Raw genomic sequence first — 21,738 nt, 5'->3', positions numbered from 1 at the left:
CATTGCAAGATTTCTATTTATTGTTCCATTTAATTTAGAAACATTGTTTACAGGAAGGTACAAATACACCAAATTAGTAGCCTGGATATTTTCCCTGCAGAGCCAGTGAGAGGGTATTAGATGCCCTGTGTCAACCTTCAGCCTTATACCAGCCTCAATTGGCTTTTATGTACCTAGTGCCCTCCCCCCCATCCTGAGATTTTGATAAGTAAATTTAAAAATCATGTTCACTCCAAAACCAGTCCTCCCAGAATGATTCCATAAAAATGCACACTTGATTATTTGAGTTTGTGGGGGATTGTCAGGACCTATTGTTTTGGCTGCAGGATACTATAGGTCACTTGCCTGGTTTGCCTACTGGTTAGACTGGCCCAGTTTCCTTGTTTCATTCATGGTAGGTTGAGAATGAAAGCCAGGGCCATGGGACTTGCTTTGTTTTTTTTCTTCTGTGAGTAGAATCCAGGCTTCTCTTGTGTCGTCACAGGCCTACTGAAAAACTAAAGTAGGGTTGGGCTATTAAAAGCTTTATTTACTGGCCCTTTAAATTACATTTCCAAGGAAATACAGCAGCTGCTAGCTACATATACAGGGTCCACAAGATGGGACCCATTTCACCAGGAAAGCCACACACGCTGCAGCTTTTCTGATAAATGGTTAGTAAACACAAGTTAAAAACAGGCCAGTCTAATTTAAATTGTTCAGCTGCGTAAGCACCTTGATTCTTGTTTATGCGCTAAGGACATTATTTTCCCCTTTTTGAAACCTGCGGCTACTCCATCCCACCCTTCTGTATTCTGCACAACCCATCACTGCCAGGAATTTGCCGCTACCTTTCTGTTTGGATTGGCCGGGGGGGGGGGGGGGGGGGGGGGGGAGTAGGAACACCAGTGTATGAAAATACCAAAGGTGGTGCCTGAGGATTGTGACCTGAAAACGTCTTATTAGAGATGGTGGAATCAAACACACCGCCTAGACATCTTGAATAAACGGAGGAAGAACCACACTAGACAACTATTTAATCCTGACTGGAGAGCATCAGGTCCTTGCACTAAGCACTAGAAAGCTGTTAATTGAAATCTTCAGACTTTCTTTATACATAGGGGACACTCTCTGAAGGGGAAAAATTGTGAGATATTTTTTTTGTCACTTTTTATGTAGCAGTCATTCCGCCCATTGGCCCATCTGCTTAGCATGGTCTTCTTGCTTTACCCCAATCTAATGCTTAGGCCAGAAGCTGATTTCCATGCAGTGAAGTGTTATACAGAGTTGCAAGATCACAGGAGAACTTAACATCTCCCAACTCAAGCAGCACCTCCTTCCCCCATCTACCAATTCACCCTCTTCTGGCTTTCAGGCTGCAGGGAGTGCTCAAATAAGAGATTTCTGTGGCCTTCATGAGCAACAGGTATCGGTAAACCTCGGGAGTAATGGGTGCAAAATGGAGCAAAACATATCTAAGAAACTGGGAAAATTGCATTTTCACGCTTATTTATTGCGGAAGGAATAATTTAATTATCGTGTGCCTATCACCACTTTGGGGTGAAATTCTTCAAAATGACAGCAAATAAATCTTAGTCAGTAATTAAAATGATAAATAGAAATCTGCCTGTAGTTATTTGTGCACTTATCACAGTGTGTATTCAGATCACCAAGAGAAATGCACAGCTCCGCTAACAGGCTGAGCCTCTGTTCCCTTTAGAAACTGAAGCCCAGACTATTTTCAGAGATGCACGGACTGTCCTTTCAGCTCAAGGGGTGGAGCTCTCGAGTGCCAACACATTCAAGGAATGGGACCCAATACAAACTTGCTCACACACAAATTCATTCTGATGGCATCAGAACAGCCCCACTAATCAGCTACCACCCATTAGACATCACTGGCCAGGCTGGCACTGTCCCGAGGAGAGGACAGCAGTAACAACTGTGATAACAAGATCTAACACGTGTTGGTTTGGTATGCATCCTCCTGCAGGCTGAAAGGATAACAGCCACGGAGCCGTGCATATTTATTGTCATTTTATGAATCAGATTTCAATAAAAACGACATCCTCCAATATGGTATAAAAAGTCGCCAATGGAACACAACAGCAAGGTGAACTGGAAGAACCAGCCGCTTAGGTGCCATGTCACACGATGGGCGGCAGAAACGTGGCGTTGTTCTGAAAGGTGGCCTGTTCGTTCTCCTCTGGCGTTCCTGTCCTCATCACTATGTCCCTATGGTTCTCGAGCGCGACTCTCTCCATATTCTGACTATCCACAGACTGTAATGCGTTGTCTGCCTCCTCTTCCACCACGGCGGCAGCTACCACCCTTAGTCGTTCATTGTCAAGGTTTGAGACGCCTTTCTCAGCTGTTTCTGTCCTTGCCTTTTCAACACTACTTTGGAACGTATCATCTGTAAAAAAAAAAAAAAAAAAGAAACAGGAAAGGTATAGCCAGTAAGGGTACCAGAGACCTAACTGCGCACTGCTGCTCCCTGTCCTTCCGGGCTCTGTTCATTCTCCCTTATTATTGTACTTCCTGTTGGTTCTCTGTGATTTTATGTCTGTGCTACCAACCTTACTTGTAATGGTATCTAGATAGATTTACGGGAAGCAGCAAGTTTCCTAGCAAGGCTATTGGCCAACTAGCTAGGAGGGATCAGCAATATCCTGTAGACAGTCAGGATTCTATGGGAGATATCCTCAGTGCAATGGGGGGTGGGTGGGGGGGGGGGGGGGGGGGGGGGAGAAGGAGGTCAGGGTTATGGGTGCAATAAACGGTGTTATGCCTTGTACATCAAGCCTCTTTACTTGCCTGCATCATTGTACTTGAAGGAGACAATGAGGCTCCTTTTCAAAGCACTTAGACTAACAAAGTTTCATAGCTCCGTGCTGTGACATCTCTAATCACGAGTTTGAGCTGCACAGCACTGGATGCTCAGGTATGTCTTGTGGTATCAAAGTCTCGTGAGAATTGAAACTGCAGATCAACCCAAATTACCAATGCCCGTGCGGCTCAAGCTCATGGTTAGAGGAGTCACAGCAGGGAAGCAGGTATCCCACCAGAGCAGGGGCGTAGCCAGACAGACAATTTTGGGTGGGCCTGAGTCCAAGGTGGGTGGGCATGGAATTCATGCCCCCCCCTGTCCCTAGCCCCCATCTGCTCTGCTTTGCTTCGCTCACTGCTCCACCTGCAAGTCCAAAATATTAAATACCTGAGCATAGGATTAACATTTTTTGTCCTTAAAAAAAAGAGGACACTTGCCCCGCCCATGTTTTGCTTATATTTAGAAAGCAGTTGTTAAATTCTTAGAACTGTTATCATTAGTCAAAAGACAATGAATATGCATGAGATAGATTTGCCTATAATGAAAAGAGTACATGCAAAATCTATCTCATGCATATTAATTGGGACTATTCTGAAAACCGGACTGGCTAGGTGTGTCCCAGGGACTGTTTTGAAAACTCCCAAATTAAACCCTATTCTGACAGCCTCCCCAAAGCAAAGAAGGTAAAAGTTCTTTCTGAATCTACAACACGTTACATTTATTGCGTTTATCCTTACCTGTTCTAATTATATTATGTGTAATGTCTTTGCTTTTGTCTACGGTGATGACTGATACTTCACTTTGTCTCCTCGTAGGATTTGCCCTCTGCCTTAGTTTCTGTGTCCTGGCGTCCTGGATCCAGCCATGTTGCATCGCCTCATCGGGAGTCATGCGGCCCACAGGGTCCCATCTGCTCCCAGGACAAGTAGCCGGGGGAAGAATCCAGTTGTGCGTTCATGCCATGGTGACATGGGAAAGAAAAAACACTGAAGTAGTGTTGGGGAATAAAACTCAATGCATCAAAAGTGGAAGGCAGCTTGAACAATCACACTGGAAGCCATTACAAAATGAATCAAATTCATTCTAACTCACAACTATTTCTGTTTCAATAATTTTATTTGTTGTTATTTGTATCCCACATTTTCCCACCTATTTGCAGGCTCAATGTGGCTTACAATATTCCGTTATGGCATTCGCCATTCCAGAGTGAAAGAAACAATTGGTGATACATGAAATACATGGATGACAATATCGAATTAGCTTACAAAGTTCCGTTATGGCACTCGCCATTCTGGAGTAAGTGATACATTGGAGTTGCTTGGAGTACATGGATAGCAATATAGAATTAAGGATAATATCTCTCTGCAAACCAAGATCATTGCTATGGGCGCCAGGATGGCAACACAATATGTGAACTTTTTCCATCGCAGAACTGGAACACGCATTTTTTAATACATAATTAGACTAAACCACTTAAATATTACAGATATATTGATGACATTTTTATGATTTGGACAGAGGGAGAAGAAACTCTCAAACAATTTTATAGTTCTTTCAATGCATACCATCCCTCAGTCAAATTCAAAATTGTTTATTCCTCAGGAAAAGATCAACGTTCTAGATACCACAATGTCTATTAACAATAGCTATATACAAACAGTGGAGTGGAGGAACGGTCTAGTGGTTAGAGCACCAGTCTTGCAATCCAGAAGTGGCCGGTTCAAATCCCACTGCTGCTCCTTGTGATCTTGGGCAAGTCACTTAACCCTCCATTGCCTCAGGTACAAACTTAGATTGTGAGCCCTCCTGGGACAGAGAAATATCCAGAGTACCTGAATGTAACTCACCTTGAGCTACTACTGAAAAAGGTGTGAGCAAAATCTAAATAAACGTCTATATATAGGAAACCGACAGGTGCAGCTACCTCCACAATTCCAGCTTCCACCTTTCACATACAAAAAATTCCATTATATACTGTCAAGCCACTTGATACCATCGTACATGCTCAGACTGTCACGACAGAGATTTATTTATTTGTGGCATTTATACCTCGCTCGATAGCAGGTTCAGTGCGGCTTACAAAGTATGGTACAGAGTATCTCAGAGATGACTAATAATTACATAGAGTAAGACATTAGTAATAGATGTGGGGAAAGGATTGGAGTTTGGGTGATACTAGTGGTGTGGAATTAAGTTTGGGAGTTAGGACAAAATCCTGACTGAATCCTTCAAACAAAAAGACTAGAACCCCCAAAATAATCTGCAAGAAGATTGCCTCTTCCCTTAAAATACCCAGGGAAAACCCACTGCAGTACAAAGAAAACCAAACAAGTGGTGTAGACTTTGAGTTCAGGCTCCCCCAAATTGTGTTAATGTCTGCTGCTAGGCTGACGGAGGTCTCCAAAGCCCTGCCAGTGGAAGTGGTCTTCAACCAGTGGCATTTAGGACCAATACAGCCACTTTAGGCCCCTCTGTGCATGCTCCGTTTTCACACGCACATGTAAAGTGCTGCCAACTGCCAGGCCACGGCAGTAAAAAGGCCCCTGAGTCTCCTATCACATTATAAACCATAAAATTACACTGCTTTGTCACCTTCTGATCACCTATCCATCTCTCCCTGTTTTTCCCAGCTCCACCAATTCTGGCCTTCTGACAGCCACCTAACCTGAAGCAAAAATCAGTGAAAAGCAAACTGCCAACCCACGCCACCTTTCCTCCTGCCCCGAGAATAGTATTGGAATGCTTTTATGTTTAACTTACATATTCTGATATCTGTCACATGCTGCTCGTTTCTATCCCTTTGAAAGCTAGTCTCCTGCTTTTATCTATTTATTTATTTACTAGTAAAAAAGCCCCGTTTCTGATGCAAATGAAACGGGGGCTACCAAGGTTTTCTTCTGTGTGCATGTGGGAGTGTGTGTGTCCCTGCCCTCTGCCCTCTCTCCCCCTCCCCCCTCTGAGTCCTTCACTGCTTTGCTGTGTTTTCCTTCACTGACTGTTTGTGTTACAGAGAGGGCGGGGCAGACACTCATGGGGAAACCGGATATCTCTCCCCCTTCACACTTCCGGCTGGAGGCTTCATAGAACGTTGGTGTTGCCTTTTATATAGAGAGATTCTCTTTTTCTTTTCTCTCTGTTCTATCGATAATATTTCCAGTTCTTTTCTGGGGTTTTTTTCGCTAGTGACCTACTGTACTCTGCTTTTATTATTCTAATGGAAAGGCTGCGTATCAAATGCTGTTTTAAACATTACACATTATTAAGTTAGTCCAACAAAAAGGTATCATTTTATCTCTACTTATTTTCATCCTTTCTAAAATGCTGCTCTATGTTGTGTTATATAATTTAGTTTAGCATTTTTCAGAGTATTTCTTATGTTAATTGTGAACCACTGACAATTACAGATTAGTGTATATAAATATTAGTAAATAAATACCATTTTTGGATATGCTAAAAAAGAGAACTGTTTGCTGTAATTGTCTTCCGCACGCCCCCACCCCGCCAACCGTCTTAAGTGTGCACTAAGCCAGTTCTAAAGGACACAGAATAGCACCAGAGTTTGAAAATTGCAAAGGCAGGGATCACCACAAAAGAGAAACAGGTGGAAACACAACTTCAAGAGATCAATCCAGGACAAGAGGTGAGGTGCTCCAAAACAAACTTTATTGAGGACCCTCAATAAAGTTTGTTTTGGAGCACCTCACCTCTTGTCCTGGATTGAAGTTGTGTTTCCACCTGTTTCTCTTTTGTGTTGAACTTTTGTGGAAATTTTGGACCTTTTTTTACGGTTGAAAGGCAGGGATCAGCCACTTACATTAAGCATCCTTTCAAGAAGTCCAGGAAAGCTGTGTCGCTGGTTTTCAGCACTAGAGCTAAGTCCTTCGTGTTCGGCCTTCTCTTCTTCCCCCTGCTGTTCGTAATGTTCCTGGGATAACCTTTAGAATCTTTAAAATATCACAGAACAGTGTAAGTTAGCTTCTAGCAACAACTGAAATTGTAAAACGGGGGATGGGGTAGGGAGGGAAGGCAAGCTTCATACCTCTATGTAAAAGGCACCTCCAACGTTCTAAATTTGTAGTTGCAAGATCCCATGAGTGTCTGCCCCGCCCCTGCGTCACAACGTGATGACGTTGAGGGCGGAGCAATGACACTCAACAAATCGGATTGTCATTGGGTAATCTCTGTTTCCACTCCCCAATGCAGCCGTCATTCCCATACACTCAAACCAACCAACATCAGCGCTGGACCCCGTCCCCCCGCCCACAGTCCCCCTCACCCACCCTCCCGCAGCCGCTCGCTCACCGTTCCACCGCCCTCCCTCTCCTCTCCGACTCCGGCCATGGTGCACGACGATTACTACACACGAGCAAGGAAGTCCATTGGTTAATCTCTGTTTCCACTCCCCAACACAGCCGTCATTCCCATACACTCAAAACCAAGCACACAGACGTTTTTTGTTCCTTCCGAGGAGCACACACACATTCACTCTCTCTCTCACACACAGTCACTCTCACATACACTCTCTCTCTCACACACAGTCACTCTCACATACACTCTCTCAAACATACACACTCCAAGGAAAACCTTGCTAGTGCCCATTTCATTTGTGACAGAAACGGGCCTTTTTTTACAAGTTACTACCGTGTTTCCCCGAAAATAAGACATCCTCCGAAAGTAAGGCCTAGTAGAGGTTTTGCTGAATTGCGAAATATAAGGCCTCCCCCAAAAGTAAGACCTAGCATGCCCGCCGAACAGAACACCAGAGCCCCGTATAAACTGTGACCTTCCCCACCTTTCTCCTCCAAATTGTATCTTCTGCCCCCTGGCTGAGCCCGCACTCAACTCCCGCTCCTGCTCCCTGCATTGTTCTGACCCGAGTCCGTCCTTGCCTTGCTGCACCGCTGTGCTGTCCATCCGCTCAGCCTCCTCCTTCAACGTTCCGGAATCCGGATTGACTCGGTCTTCGTTTCCGTGAAGCTTTCCCTCTGGCTCTGGCTGCTCGTTCCGCTCCCGCATAGGCGGGATGGTGATCATCATACTGCACAGGCACAGTCAGAGCCGAGGCAGAGCACAGAGGAGCTTTCAGGAGCCCGAACTTACCGTAGCAGTGGGCCGTGCGTGCATGTCTGTCCGACTCCTGACCCTCCCAGGCTGGCTCCCGCTGCAGTCCCTGCATGCTCCCTGGACCGCCCTGCACACTTCATTGTTCCAGACCCGGAAGCTGTGCAGGGCAAGCTACAGTTTCTTTTTCCTGTCCCGCATAGGCGGGAATCTGCAGAGGGAGAGCGCCGAAGGCGAAGGTGGTGGTCACAGACGGTCGGTGTGCTTACCGGTGGGCGGCCCTGCCCCCGATCAGAATAGAACAGAACTGAAAAAGGGCAGAGACGTTTCAGAGAGCGAGCCAGCCCAGAGAGAGGTACAACAAGCCAAGGAAAGGTTGCAACCCAGCGTTAAAAAGCTGAAGAAGTCAAGAAGGTAACTTTTACTTTTCCCTCCTTTGGTCTGCTATCGGGTGGGGTCAAGTGCTGATGTTGGATTGGGGCGGAGAGAGATAGAAAAGATATCCTGGGAAAGACAGATGGATGATGTTGGATGGGGGTAAAAACAGAGAGGAGATGTTGCATGGCCAGCCCAAGAGAGAGAGAGAGGGGAGATAATACATGGAGGGGGAGAGGGACAGGAGATCCTTGAATGCAAACTAAGATTTCTTTTTTTGTAGTGGCAGGAAGAGGGAGAATATTGGTTTGTGTTCAGCACCCCCAATCATTCTTTCACAGACGCGAGGAGGCACTGCCGCTTGGAGTTTTTTTTTTAAATGCTGGGTCAGGTGAGGTGCCGGCGGGTCGGGTGGTAGACGAGGGTCGTTTGGCGGGTCGGGCAAGGGGGGCTCAGACGGGGGAGGGGCTCAGACGGCTGGAGGGAGGGGGAGCAGGGGAACGAGGACTGGAGAGTCGCGTCGTTGGACATGGAGGGCAGGCGAGCATTGGCGGTGGTAGGAGAGGCGAGGCAGACTTGAGGCGGGCCGCGCGGGGCCCCCTTAGGCGCGGGGCCCTATGCGGCCGCCTCGGTCGCCTCTGCCTAAGACCGGCCCTGGCAGCCAGCACACACTGCGCGAAAGACACGAAGAAATTTCTTCACGAAAGAAAAATAGATCAAATAATGATTCCCACAGGAATGACGGCCTATCTCCAGACTCTTGATATTGCAATAAACAAGCCATTCAAGGACAATTTGCGCATGGAAATTAATGACTACATTGAAAACAGAATGGAGAGAAATCAGCGTGGAAACTTTGTGAGGCCTAAACTGCAAGAGGTTGTGACTTGGGTGAAGAATTCATGGGAGAAAATCACTGACAGTTGCATTGCAAATGCACTACGAGCAGGCTACCTTGACAAGAAGTACTCATTTAAGGACAGTACTATTGCTAGACATGAGAGATTTGGGCCAATGATTCTGAAAGAAATGGAGTCACAAGAAATTCAGGGTTTGGATTGTCATTGAATAAATCTTGCTTTGTGTTCATAAATATCAGGATCGGTAAATGTACCATAGATTGTTGTACATGGAAATACATAAGTACATAAGTAGTGCCATACTGGGAAAGACCAAAGGTCCATCTAGCCCAGCATCCTGTCACCGACAGTGGCCAATCCAGGTCAAGGGCACCTGGCACGCTCCCCAAACGTAAAAACATTCCAGACAAGTTATACCTAAAAATGCGGAATTTTTCCAAGTCCATTTAATAGCGGTCTATGGACTTGTCCTTTAGGAATCTATCTAACCCCTTTTTAAACTCCGTCAAGCTAACCGCCCGTACCACGTTCTCCGGCAACGAATTCCAGAGTCTAATTACACGTTGGGTGAAGAAAAATTTTCTCCGATTCGTTTTAAATTTACCACACTGTAGCTTCAACTCATGCCCTCTAGTCCTAGTATTTTTGGATAGCGTGAACAGTCGCTTCACATCCACCCGATCCCTTCCACTCATTATTTTATACACTTCTAACATATCTCCCCTCAGCCGTCTCTTCTCCAAGCTGAAAAGCCCTAGCCTTCTCAGCCTCTCTTCATAGGAAAGTCGTCCCATCCCCACTATCATTTCGTCGCCCTTCGCTGTACCTTTTCCAATTCTACTATATCTTTTTTGAGATACGGAGACCAGTACTGAACACAATACTCCAGGTGCGGTCGCACCATGGAGCGATACAACGGCATTATAACATCCGCACACCTGGACTCCATACCCTTCCTAATAACACCCAACATTCTATTCGCTTTCCTAGCCGCAGCAGCACACTGAGCAGAAGGTTTCAGCGTATCATCGACGACGACACCCAGATCCCTTTCTTGATCCGTAACTCCTAACGCGGAACCTTGCAAGACGTAGCTATAATTCGGGTTCCTCTTACCCACATGCATCACTTTGCACTTGTCAACATTGAACTTCATCTGCCACTTGCACGCCCATTCTCCCAGTCTCGCAAGGTCCTCCTGTAATGGTTCACATTCCTCCTGCGACTTGACGACCCTGAATAATTTTGTGTCATTGGCGAATTTAATTACCTCACTAGTTATTCCCATCTCTAGGTCATTTATAAATACATTAAAAAGCAACGGACCCAGCACAGACCCCTGCGGGACCCCACTAACTACCCTCCTCCACTGAGAATACTGGCCACGCAATCCTACTCTCTGCTTCCTATCTTTCAACCAGTTCTTAATCCATAATAATACCCTACCTCCGATTCCATGACTCTGCAATTTCTTCAGGAGTCTTTCGTGCGGCACTTTGTCAAACGCCTTCTGAAAATCCAGATATACAATATCAACCGGCTCCCCATTGTCCACATGTTTGCTTACCCCCTCAAAAAAATGCATTAGATTGGTGAGGCAAGACTTCCCTTCACTAAATCCGTGCTGACTTTGTCTCATCAGTCCATGTTTTTGTATATGCTCTGCAATTTTATTCTTAATAATAGCCTCCACCATCTTGCCCGGCACCGACGTCAGACTCACCGGTCTATAATTTCCCGGATCTCCTCTGGAACCCTTCTTAAAAATCGGAGTAACATTGGCTACCCTCCAGTCTTCCGGTACTACACTCGATTTTAGGGACAGATTGCATATTTCTAACAGTAGCTCCGCAAATAATGGTAGTAATAAGAAATTCTTGATAGGATTCACAGTTTGTCTGGTTATGCTGGTTTGTGATGACAACTACTGTATAGTATACAATAAATGTTCATTTTTTTTTTGTTCAACAATAAATGTGAATTCTTCTTCATGAAAAAATAAGACATCCCCTGAAAATAAGACCTAGCGCATCTTTGGGAGCAAAAATTAATATAAGACAGTGTCTTATTTTCGGGGAAACAGGGTAAGTAAGAAAGAGGTTTTAAGAAGGGATTATACAGATGCAGAAATTAATCCAAGCTATATCCTCTCTCTCTTATTAAATAAGCCTTTCCAGGTACCATTGTGGGAGTAAATGTAGGGAGCCAAACAGTTTTGTCATGGTATCCCAATGTAGCAACATATAACCTGAAATATCCCAGATTCATTCATAATATCATTCATACCATGTAACAATGTTGTCTTTTTTACTTTTATTTTTTTTCTTTATTTCTTCTTTATCAAGATAGAAAATGCCTCGGAAAACTCGGGTAGCTAAAGCTGTAGGAATTGCTGTATTTACAGCATATCCACTCCCATTTTTTTTGTTACATTTGTACCCCGCACTTTCCCACTCATGGCAGGCTCAATGCGGCTTACATGGGGCAATGGAGGGTTAAGTGACTTGCCCAGAGTCACAAGGAGCTGCCTGTGCCTGAAGTGGGAATCGAACTCAGTTCCTCAGGACCAGAGTCCACCAGACTAACCACTAGACCACTCCTCCACTGTTGCTACTATTTGAGATTCTACATGGAATGTTGCTATTCCACTAGCAACATTCCATGTAGAAGTCGGCCCTTGCAGATCACCAATGTGGCCGCGCAGGCTTCTACATGGAATGTTGCTAGTGGAATAGCAACATTCCATGTAGAATCTCCAATAGTAGCAACATTCCATGTAGAATCTCCAAGAGTAGCAACATTCCATGTGGAATCTCCAATAGTAGCAACATTCCATGTAGAATCTCCAATAGTATCTATTTTATTTTTGTTACATTTGTACCCCGCGCTTTCCCACTCATGGCAGGCTCAATGCGGCTTACATGGGGCAATGGAGGGTTAAGTGACTTGCCCAGAGTCACAAGGAGCTGCCTGTTCCTGAAGTGGGAATCAAACTCAGTTCCTGAGGACCAAAGTCCACCACCCTAACCACTAGGCCACTCCTCCACTGTTGCTACTATTTGAGATTCACTAGCACAACATTCCATGTAGAAGTCGGCCCTTGCAGATCACCAATGTGGCCGCGCAGGCTTCTGCTTCTGTGAGTCTGACGTCCTGCACGTACTCACAGAAACAGAAGCCTGCGCAGCCTTCTACATGGAATGTTGCTAGTGGAATAGCAACATTCCATGTAGAATAGCAACATTCCATGTAGAATCTCCAATAGTAGCAACATGCCATCTAGAATCTCCAATAGTATCTATTTTATTTTTGTTACATTTGTACCCTGCGCTTTCCCACTCATGGCAGGCTCAATGCGGCTTACATGGGGCAATGGAGGGTTAAGTGACTTGCCCAGAGTCACAAGGAGCTGCCTGTGCCTGAAGTGGGAATCAAACTCAATCGTTGGCTGAAAAACCTCCCCTTTATTGCTTTAAAGTTCCAATATCTCTCTGGGATCTGTAGCCTGTAATTCTTTAGAACAACTCAAGACAACTCTTTCTGCAGCAAAAAAAAAAAATGTTAATCTGTGCAAAGGGTCACTTGTCTTTAAAGTTACACATCGTGGATCAGCTCCTTATCGCAATGCGGTCTTTCTATTCCTGGCCCACAGCTATGGCCAGGAATAGAAAAAGAGACTCTGAACACGACACCTATTTAAAATACTAATTACATCTTCCAAAGGGCTCCGTAAACCTTGGGTCTTGTTTTTAACCACGTGCATTGGCAAAAGAATCCCCCGCTGCCACACTATTTTGGGCAGCTCAGGAAGCAGGATCACTGGTCATCCAGTGATGCAACTGTCTGCCAATTCAACTAAACTCAACACACACCAAATCCACATTGGGCAAGAAAGATCTTTGATGTCTCACAGAACACAAGATCCCCTCAAATCAAAGTACACAAATTCATCTATTTCATCTTACAAGAGTTACATATATTAACCACCAGGCCAGCAGAGTCCCTCCAATTTTATTTTTGTTACATTTGTACCCGTGCTTTCCCCACTAATGGCAGGCTCAATGCGGCTTACATGGGGCAATGGAGGGTTAAGTGACTTGCCCAGAGTCACAAGGAGCTGCCTGTGCCTGCAGTGGGAATCAAACCCAGTTCCTCAGGACCAAAGTCCACCACCCTAACCACTAGGCCACTCCTCCACTGTTGCTACTATTTGAGATTCTACATGGAATGTTGCTATTCCACTAGAAGTCGGCCCTTGCAGATCACCAATGTGGCCGCGCAGGCTTCTGCTTCTGTGAGTCTGACGTCCTGCACGTACGCTTCACATCATGTTACAGTCTTGAATGCGGGCCAATGCAGTACAACTTAAAACCCAGAAGGTAGGGAATAAGATACAAAAATTCCTCCTCTCATGCTTTACAGAGCGTGGGTGATGAGTGAAACAAGGACATTGCGGGGAAGACTGAACGTCCCCTGGTGGTCACCAGCAGTACCAGCACTGGACACTGAGACTGCTTAAAGTCACCACTTCCAGGCGGATAAATCTTCTCCTCACAAGCTCTGACAGCATCCAAAATCCCCAAGTCTTCTATTAAGGGCACACGGAATATGGCAGTTACCCAAATTATTAATTTTATTTTTTTTTAAATTCATATTCCATCAATTTTATACAATACCTAACATACCGCAATAGCGATATATGAAATATTAAAAATCCACAGTAAAAGAAACAGGCATGCAAAAATAAAACCAATGCAGAACACTGAATATTTATTAATCTACAATGCTCCTTAGAAGCCTTGCTAAAAAGGCTTCTGGTATTTTCCCAAGTATGCTGGCACAAGAAATGTAGCTGAGGAGGTGCATAGCTCTCATTACCATAGCCCGTGAGGAGACACTTATTTTCATTATTGAAAACCTCTAGATAACATGGACAGAGTTTTTGACACAAAATCATGACCGATGGGGGTAGCTGGGTACCTTATGTAACTGAAATGGCATCTCCCCCCCCCCCCCCCCAAAAAAAAAAAAACAGAATGACATACCACAAATGATGTACTCCAAAAGCTTCCCTGGACTAGCCTAAAAGACAGGAAAGTAACTCTGAAGTATTTACAACTCTCATCCCACTGCCTGTGCAAAAACAACAGCTATTTCACAACTAAAGAACACCATTCATTAAAACAACTCACTAAAAATTGAAGAACAACTCATTAAAAAAAACTCCAGACCGCCCAAAATACAGCAGCCAGGCTAATATTCAACAGAAGTGGGAAGGCGGTTAGCTTAGCAGAGTTTAAAAAGGGGTTGGACGGTTTCCTGAAGGACAAGTCCATAAACCGCTACTAAACGGACTTGGAAAGATCCAAGATTCCAGGAATAACATGTGTGGAATGTTTGTACGTTTGGGAAGCTTGCCAGGTGCCCTTGGCCTGGATTGGCCGCTGTCGTGGACAGGATGCTGGGCTCGATGGACTCTTGGTCTTTTCCCAGTGTGGCATTGCTTATGTACTTATATGTACTTATGTACTAGAATGCGCTTCGAAAGTGCCAAACCCCTCCGAGAAAAGTTACACTGGCTCCCAATCAAAGAACGGATCACCTTCAAAATCTGCACCTTAGTCCACAAAATCATATACGGCGTAGTCCTAGGATACACGATAGACCTTATAGACCTGCCGATAAGAAACATAGTCAGATCGTCAAGATCCTACCTAAACCTACACTACCCAAACTGTAAAGGACTGAAAACAACTTACGCATCCGGCTTCTCCTACATCAGCGCAAAACTATGGAATGGCCTCCCAAAAGCTCTGAAAACAATACATGACCGTCTGCACTTCAGGAAATCACTAAAAAACCAACCTCTTCAAAACGGCCTACCCCAACGGCCCCACGTAAACCTCTTCACCCAAGCAACACAACATGACTATAATCGGAATGGACAACGTGCAATCTTCAACCCCTTGCGACCCTCCACTTACAACTCATACGATCAATATACAACCTTGTATCTGCTATTAACTGACTGGGCTATGTAAGCCACATTGAGCCTGCAAATAGGTGGGGAAATGTGGGGTACAAATGCAATAAATAAATTCTGTCATCTTTAGTTTAGGCTAAAAATGCTGTAGGAGAATTAGGAGAGTGTCGAAGTTTGGGATTTCTGTTAATGGCTACAGTGTCCTTGTCGAACAGGGCCTTCCTATGCCATTAGGTGCCCTTCCTACACCCCCCTCATTGCAGAAATAAGGCACAAGGGGGGGCCGCAGAAGCTATGCTTACCAAAAAACGTTCTTTTCCTGGAGGCTGCCTGAATAAAGCTTGCAGGTGGAAGACCCAACACCTTAAAAAAGACCAGTAAAATGAGTTAATCCCATGGAATACTTTTTCTCTTTGTCTCTCATGGACCAAGCTATAGATTCCTACCCTGCTGTAGTGACTTTATAACTACTGTATCATTAATTGCCAGTGAGAGTTACACACAGCATTACAAAGTAACACAGGAAGCTACTCTTAAGTGGGATAACAAAGTTTCTCCCTGGAAACGGATCCAAATACGAAGCACTGGTTACAGGTGAACCCTTAGGGATCCTCCCAAACCATGCTGGCCAGCACATACCAATGGCAGGGGCGTAGCCAGACAGCCGATTTTGGGGTGGGCCTGAGCCCCAAATGGATGGGCACAGAATTCAGCCCATCCTGCCCCCCCACCCCCACTGTGCTCGCCACATTCTGCCTCTCTCCCTACCCTCAAACGCAAAATATTAAACACCTGAGCTGGTGGGGATCCGAAAACTGCACCAGCTGATCATTTCCTGCTCCTCGGGTAGCCGGTGCTCTTCCAAACAGCAGATGGCAGCACTTGACTTGAGCTGACGCCACTGACAGTAGTCCGTACTTGCTCAGTGCTTCCGCCTGGTGAAAACTGAGCATGTGCAAAGAGGGGCCGGTGTGTGGTGCCAGCTCCCGTTTTGAAAGGCATTGGCTGCCTGAGGAGGAGGAAATCTTTAGCTGGTGGGGTTTGGGGATTCCCACCAACCACAGCAAGAGAGCCACAATATTGGGTGGGCCAGAGTACAAATTGGGTGGGCCACAGCCCACCCAGGCCCACCAGTAGCTACGCCACTGACCAATAGAAATCCCAGACTGGAAGCCCATATCTGTTTCTCATAGCACCAACAGAATTAAACCACTGTAACAAATGCTGAATTCTGAAGAACAGGCCTTTATTTCGCATAATCCAGAGATGCTTAAGTCAGGGCCACCGAGAGGGGGGAGGGCTTCTTCCTGCTTGCTTCCGGGTCTGTCCTCTCCTGCTCCCGTGTTCCACCCAGGACCAGGATGATTGCATTGTGATATCGCATTAATGCAACCATCCGGATCCTGACTCCCAGCACGGAGAGGAGCAGCACAGGGGAGGACAGAGCAAGGGAGCAGACGGAAAGGTGCGGTGGTGGCAGCCCAAGTGTGGGACAGCAACGGCCCAGGGGGGGGGGGGGGGCGCACAGCTGTCCAGCCCTGCCCCAGGCTTGGCTGTGTCTCTCAGTGGCCCTGTGCTAAATTACCCAGTTCCAGGCTACAGACTTTTTTTGGTGAGTCCTGGTTTTGAACTTACATCCCAAAGCAATGTGGGATTTGAAGTACCTGATCCTGCCCCATAGCCGCTGAGAGGGGGGTGCAGGGGGGACAAAATTCCCCGGGCCCGAGCCTCTAAAGAGGGCCCGGCGGCACAGTCCCACCCGCCCTCTGTCATCGACCGTCTGCCCCCTGCATTGAAATCGCAGTCTCACCTCCTTGAAAGCAGCGCTGCAGGCAGCAGAACGCCTCCCTTCGGCCCTCCTTTCCTCCTTGTGTCCCGCCCTTGTCTGACGTAACTTCCATGAGGGTGGGACACAAGGAGGAAAGGAGGGCCGAAGGGAGGCGTTCTGCTGCCTGCAGCGCTGCTTTCACGGAGACTGCAATTTCAATGCAGGGGGCCCGGCCCGGTGGCGGACAGAGGGGGGAGCGGCGGCGGCAACCTTGGGGGGGGGGTGCAGGGGGAGCAGTGGCTGCAGCGATGTCCGGTGGGGGAGCGGTGGCGACCTCGGGGAGATGGAGGTGGAGCAGTGGCGGTGACCTTGGGGGGAAGGGTGGCGAGGGCGGCAGGGGCGGGGCCCCGGGGGCGGCCTTGCCTCGGGCCCGGCCCAGTCTCTCAGCAGCCCTGATCCTGCCCATTGAAATCAGTGCTATTCAAATGCCATAATGCATAAGGATAGGGAAGGTCAGAAATCCAGGACTGTCCCAAAACTCTCCAGCATGGATCTGAGTTACTTGGAATCTCTGCATAACCAAGTTCTATTATCATACAGAAGGGTTGTCCAACCTCGGTCCTCGAAGGCCACAATCCAGTCAGGTTTTCAGGATCTCCCCAATGAATATGCATGAGATCTATCTGCATGCACTGCCGCTACTGTATGCAAATAGATCTCATCCATATTCATTGGGGGAAATCCTGAAAACCCAACCTGGCAAGGGCTGAGGTTAGTCATCCCTAAGCACTGATTCTCAACCCTCTCCTGGAAGCACACCTAGCCCATAGGGTTTTCAGAATTGGTACAATGCACGAGACCCATTAAATGCAAATCTCTCTCATGCATATTCATTGCGCTGATCCTGAAAACGTGACTAGCAACGCGTGCTTCCAGGACAGGGTGAGCCAGCCCTGGATTTACAAAACCTCCATACCACCTGTGGTCCTGTGAGGTATAGCTATGTGTAAAAATTGTCCACAAGCATCACTGCAATACCTCCATGATACAGGCGAGTTGCTCCACTTCATTTTCTCCAGGGAACAGGGGGAAGCCAGTGTACAGCTCTGCCATGATGCAGCCCAGGCTCCACATATCGATAGCCAGGCCATAGGGGTAGCCTAGAATCACTTCTGGAGACCGATAGAAGCGGCTTTGAACATACGTGTACACTACATGACAAAAATGCAATCAAACATGTTAATATTTAAGGAAACGTCCCATGCATCTCAAGTGACTCAGCACGAAATACTTCAGCCTCCGGAATGTGTTATCAGATCTGAAAAATTCACAACAGGGCTGCAGCAGTTGTTTCAGGGGGGGCAGAAAGACAACACATGTGCTTGGTCAGATTGAGCTGAATCTCTTCTACCCCAGTGACGGATGGAGAGATGTGGGGAATGTGAAAACAGACTGGAGAGATTAGGAGAAGTCGCTCCCTTAATCCTCCAATAGCTGATGTACACTGAAAGTGTAACTGGGGAGGGACACAGGGCTCTGTGACAGCTTCGGGGAAAAATAAATGTTTGCCTAAAATGTCTGACGTAAGCGTTTGTGTTGCTATTTCATAACCTTTTATTCATGTACACAAATATTGTCATGAGAGATATTTATGGATATATTCGTGGTCAGTCCCTATACACATATGCTTTTCTATACATATTTCATATGTATCTTTTAAAATACTTGCCTTTACTTTATGTTATATACAAGGCACAATTTTATCATTATGGTTTTTTATCATTCGTTTTGTTTGGACCAGATGATTTGCATTAAGCACACAATCTTACTATACTTCTTCTTATTATTATTATTATATAACTTTTATTCTTTTTTATCTTCATTCTTTAATATAATTGTATCTTATATATTCTAATTATACTTTTGGAAATATATACATCTTTTATTCATGCACACAAATATTGTTATGAGAGATATTTATGTATATATTTTTCCCATTCCCAATACATGTGGAGGGGCATAATTGAACGAAAACGTCTATCTCCATGGGCGTTTATCTCCTAGAACGGGTCCGAGAAGGGGCGGACCGAACCGTATTTTCGAAAAAAAATAGACGTCCATGTTTTATTCGACAATTTGTGAGCTGGGCGTTTTTGTTTTTCAGTGATAATGGAAAATGAAAGCGCCCAGCTCAAAAACGAATAAATCCAAGGCATTTGTTCGTGGGAGGGGCCAGGATTCATAGTGCACTGGTCCCCCTCACATGCCAGGACACCAACCGGGCACCCTAGGGGGCACTTTTACAAAACCAAAAAAAAAAGGTAAAAGAGCTCCCAGGTGCATAGCACCCTTCCCTTGTGTGTTGAGCCCCCCAAATCCCCCTCAAAACCCACTGCCCACAAGTCTACACCATTACTATAGCCCTAAGGGGTGAAGGGGGGCACCTACATGTGGGTACAGTGGGTTTGGGGGGATTGGACGACTAAGCATTAAGCAGCACATTTGTAACAGGTAGGGGGGAGATGGGCCTGGGTCCACCTGCTTGAAGTCCACTGCACCCCCTAACAACTGCTCCAGGGACCTGCATACTGCTGCCAGGGAGGTGGGTATGACATTTGAGGGTGAAAATAAAAAGTTGTGAAACATCATTTTTTGTGGTAGGAGGGGGGTTAGTGACCACTGGGGGAGTCAGGGGAGGTCATCCCCGATTCCCTCTGGGGGTAATCTGGTCATTTAGGGCACTTTTTGGGGCCTTATTCGTGAAAAAACAGGGTCCAGGAAAAGTTTCCTAAATTCTAGCTATAAACGCATACTTTTTTTCCATTATCGGCGAAAGGCGCCCATCTCTCCTCGGCCGATAACCACGCCCCAGTTCCACCTTCGCCATGCCTCCGACACGCCCCCGTCAACTTTGTACGCTTCCTCGATGGAGTGCAGTTGAAAACGTCCAAAATCGGCTTTCCATTATACCGATTTATTCGTTTTTGTGAGATAAACGTCTATCTCCCGATTTGGGTCGAAATCTAGGCGCTTTTCTCTTTCAATTATAAGGTGGATAGTTTTTATACATATCTTATATGTATCTTTTAAAATATTTGTCTTTATTTTAGGTTATGTTTAAATACATTTTTTTAATGTCTTAATATCCTTGTTCTTTTTTATCCTCTTTGTCATTTTATACATATTGTTGTCATTGTTTTTCAAACCGTAAATATATATATATATATATATATATATATATGTGGCCTTTTTTTGTAGACTCCTGATGCAGGCCTAGCGGCCGAAACACAGCGCTTGTGTCGAGTCTTTTAATTTAATAAATGTTTGTTTCTTGAAGAATCCATCACTCCAGTCTTTGGTTTCCGTGGTCAAACATCCCAACTTTTCTTCTACTCCGCTATTTCATAACAACACACATATGTACCCAAGTTGACCTTTGATGTAAAAGGCCCCTGAATATCTCTGCTAACCGGCTACGTTAGTGCTTCACTGCAACTCCGCCCTCAACCTGCCTCTAATCTGGCTGGTCATGGAATGGCTGGTTAGTAGCAGGGTCGTAGCTACGTGGGGCTACGGGGGCCTGGGCCCCCGTAGATTTGGCCCTAGACCCCCTGCCGACGACCCTTTCGACCCCCTCTCCCACTGCCAACCCGCTGTCTTCGTCTGCTACCTTTGCTGGCGGGGGACCCCAACCCCTGCCAGCCGAGGTCCTCTTCTTCCTTCGTTCTGTTTCTGAGTCTGATGTCCTGCACGTACAACGTGCAGGACGTCAGACTCACAGAAATAGAATGAAGCCTTGCAGATCAGCCAGCGAGGTCCTCTTCTTCCGGCGCAAGGCTTCGTTCTGTTTCTATGAGTCTCACACTCAGAAACAGAACAAAGGAAGAAGAGGACCTCGGCTGGCGGGGGTTGGGGTCCCCCGCCAGCAAAGGTAGGCGACAGCGGGGGAGGGTTGGCGGCAGAAGGGGGGGTTGAGAGGGTTGTTGGCAGGGGTGGGGGGGGTCAAAGTTGGTGGTGGTGGTGGTGGTGGCGGTAGTGGCAGCAGCGGCAATGGCGGGGGGGGGAGGGTGTTGGCAATGGTGGGGGGGGGGTTGTCGGCGGGAGGGGGGTCAAAGGTGGTGGTGGCGGCGGCGGCGACGGGAGTTGTCGGCAACGGCGGGGGGTGGGGTCAGCGGTGCCGGGGGGGGGGGGGCTAAAATGTGCCCCATCACCTCGGGCTCTGGACCCCCCTCCCGCCGAAGTCCCCCTGGTTAGTAGTGATGTTGTTAAGGGCTCCTTTTATTAAGCAGCGGAAAGCCCAACGCAGGCTTACTGCTCTCTATACAGGAAGTACTGCCGGGCTACCGCAGCAGCCCGGTGGTGCTTCCCACCCCCAGCGCACAGTCATTTCCGGCGCTACAAAAATGTATTTATTTTTGTAGCGCAGAGTGTACCCGGCAGTAATCGGGCAGTGGCGCACGCTGCCCGGTTACCGCTGGGTTAACACGGGAGCCCTTATCGTCACCTCAATGGGCGGCGGTAAGGGCTTGCCCCTGAAATGGCCGCGCGGCCATCTCCTGTAGGAAAGCCAGACTTCCCTTTTACCAGCTGCAGTAAAAGGGGGCCTCGGTGCGCGTGTAAAACATGCGCCGAGGCCAGCGCCGGCTCTCTTTTGCCGCAGCTTGGTAAAAGGGGCCCCGAGTGCTGTTGAATTATTGGCAGCCAGCTAGCTGACTAGACATTTATTAGGATTTATTCAGCCCCTTTTTGAAAGAATTCACTTAAGGCGGTGAACAGTAAGAAGAAATCAAATATAAGATACACCTACTTGGAATCGACTTGGCCGTCTGCCTTTTTCTTTCTGTCTCCCCTCGGATATTCGATCTGGACAATCTTTACCCAG

The 21,738-nt window shown here is 46.6% G+C and overlaps 1 protein-coding gene across 1 annotated transcript in view; it reads right to left on the bottom strand.

Moving 5' to 3' along the window:
- Positions 1–921: 921 nt before the first annotated feature.
- The window catches only part of DYRK4 (dual specificity tyrosine phosphorylation regulated kinase 4), an 83,455-nt gene continuing 62,638 nt past the window's right edge, over positions 922–21,738 (bottom strand). Inside the window, 5 exon segments of the mRNA XM_030214822.1 lie at positions 922–2,395; positions 3,547–3,719; positions 6,624–6,753; positions 15,391–15,451; positions 17,895–18,067. Of these exon segments, the coding sequence (XP_030070682.1) occupies positions 2,127–2,395; positions 3,547–3,719; positions 6,624–6,753; positions 15,391–15,451; positions 17,895–18,067 (806 nt within the window). The 3' untranslated portion in view covers positions 922–2,126.

The sequence above is a fragment of the Microcaecilia unicolor genome, chromosome 9 (genome assembly GCF_901765095.1).
Source record: "Microcaecilia unicolor chromosome 9, aMicUni1.1, whole genome shotgun sequence".
NCBI classification, from domain to species: Eukaryota; Metazoa; Chordata; class Amphibia; order Gymnophiona; family Siphonopidae; genus Microcaecilia; species Microcaecilia unicolor.
Note: the sequence above shows the minus strand (reverse complement) of the source record. Positions and strands in the feature narration are given on the sequence as shown.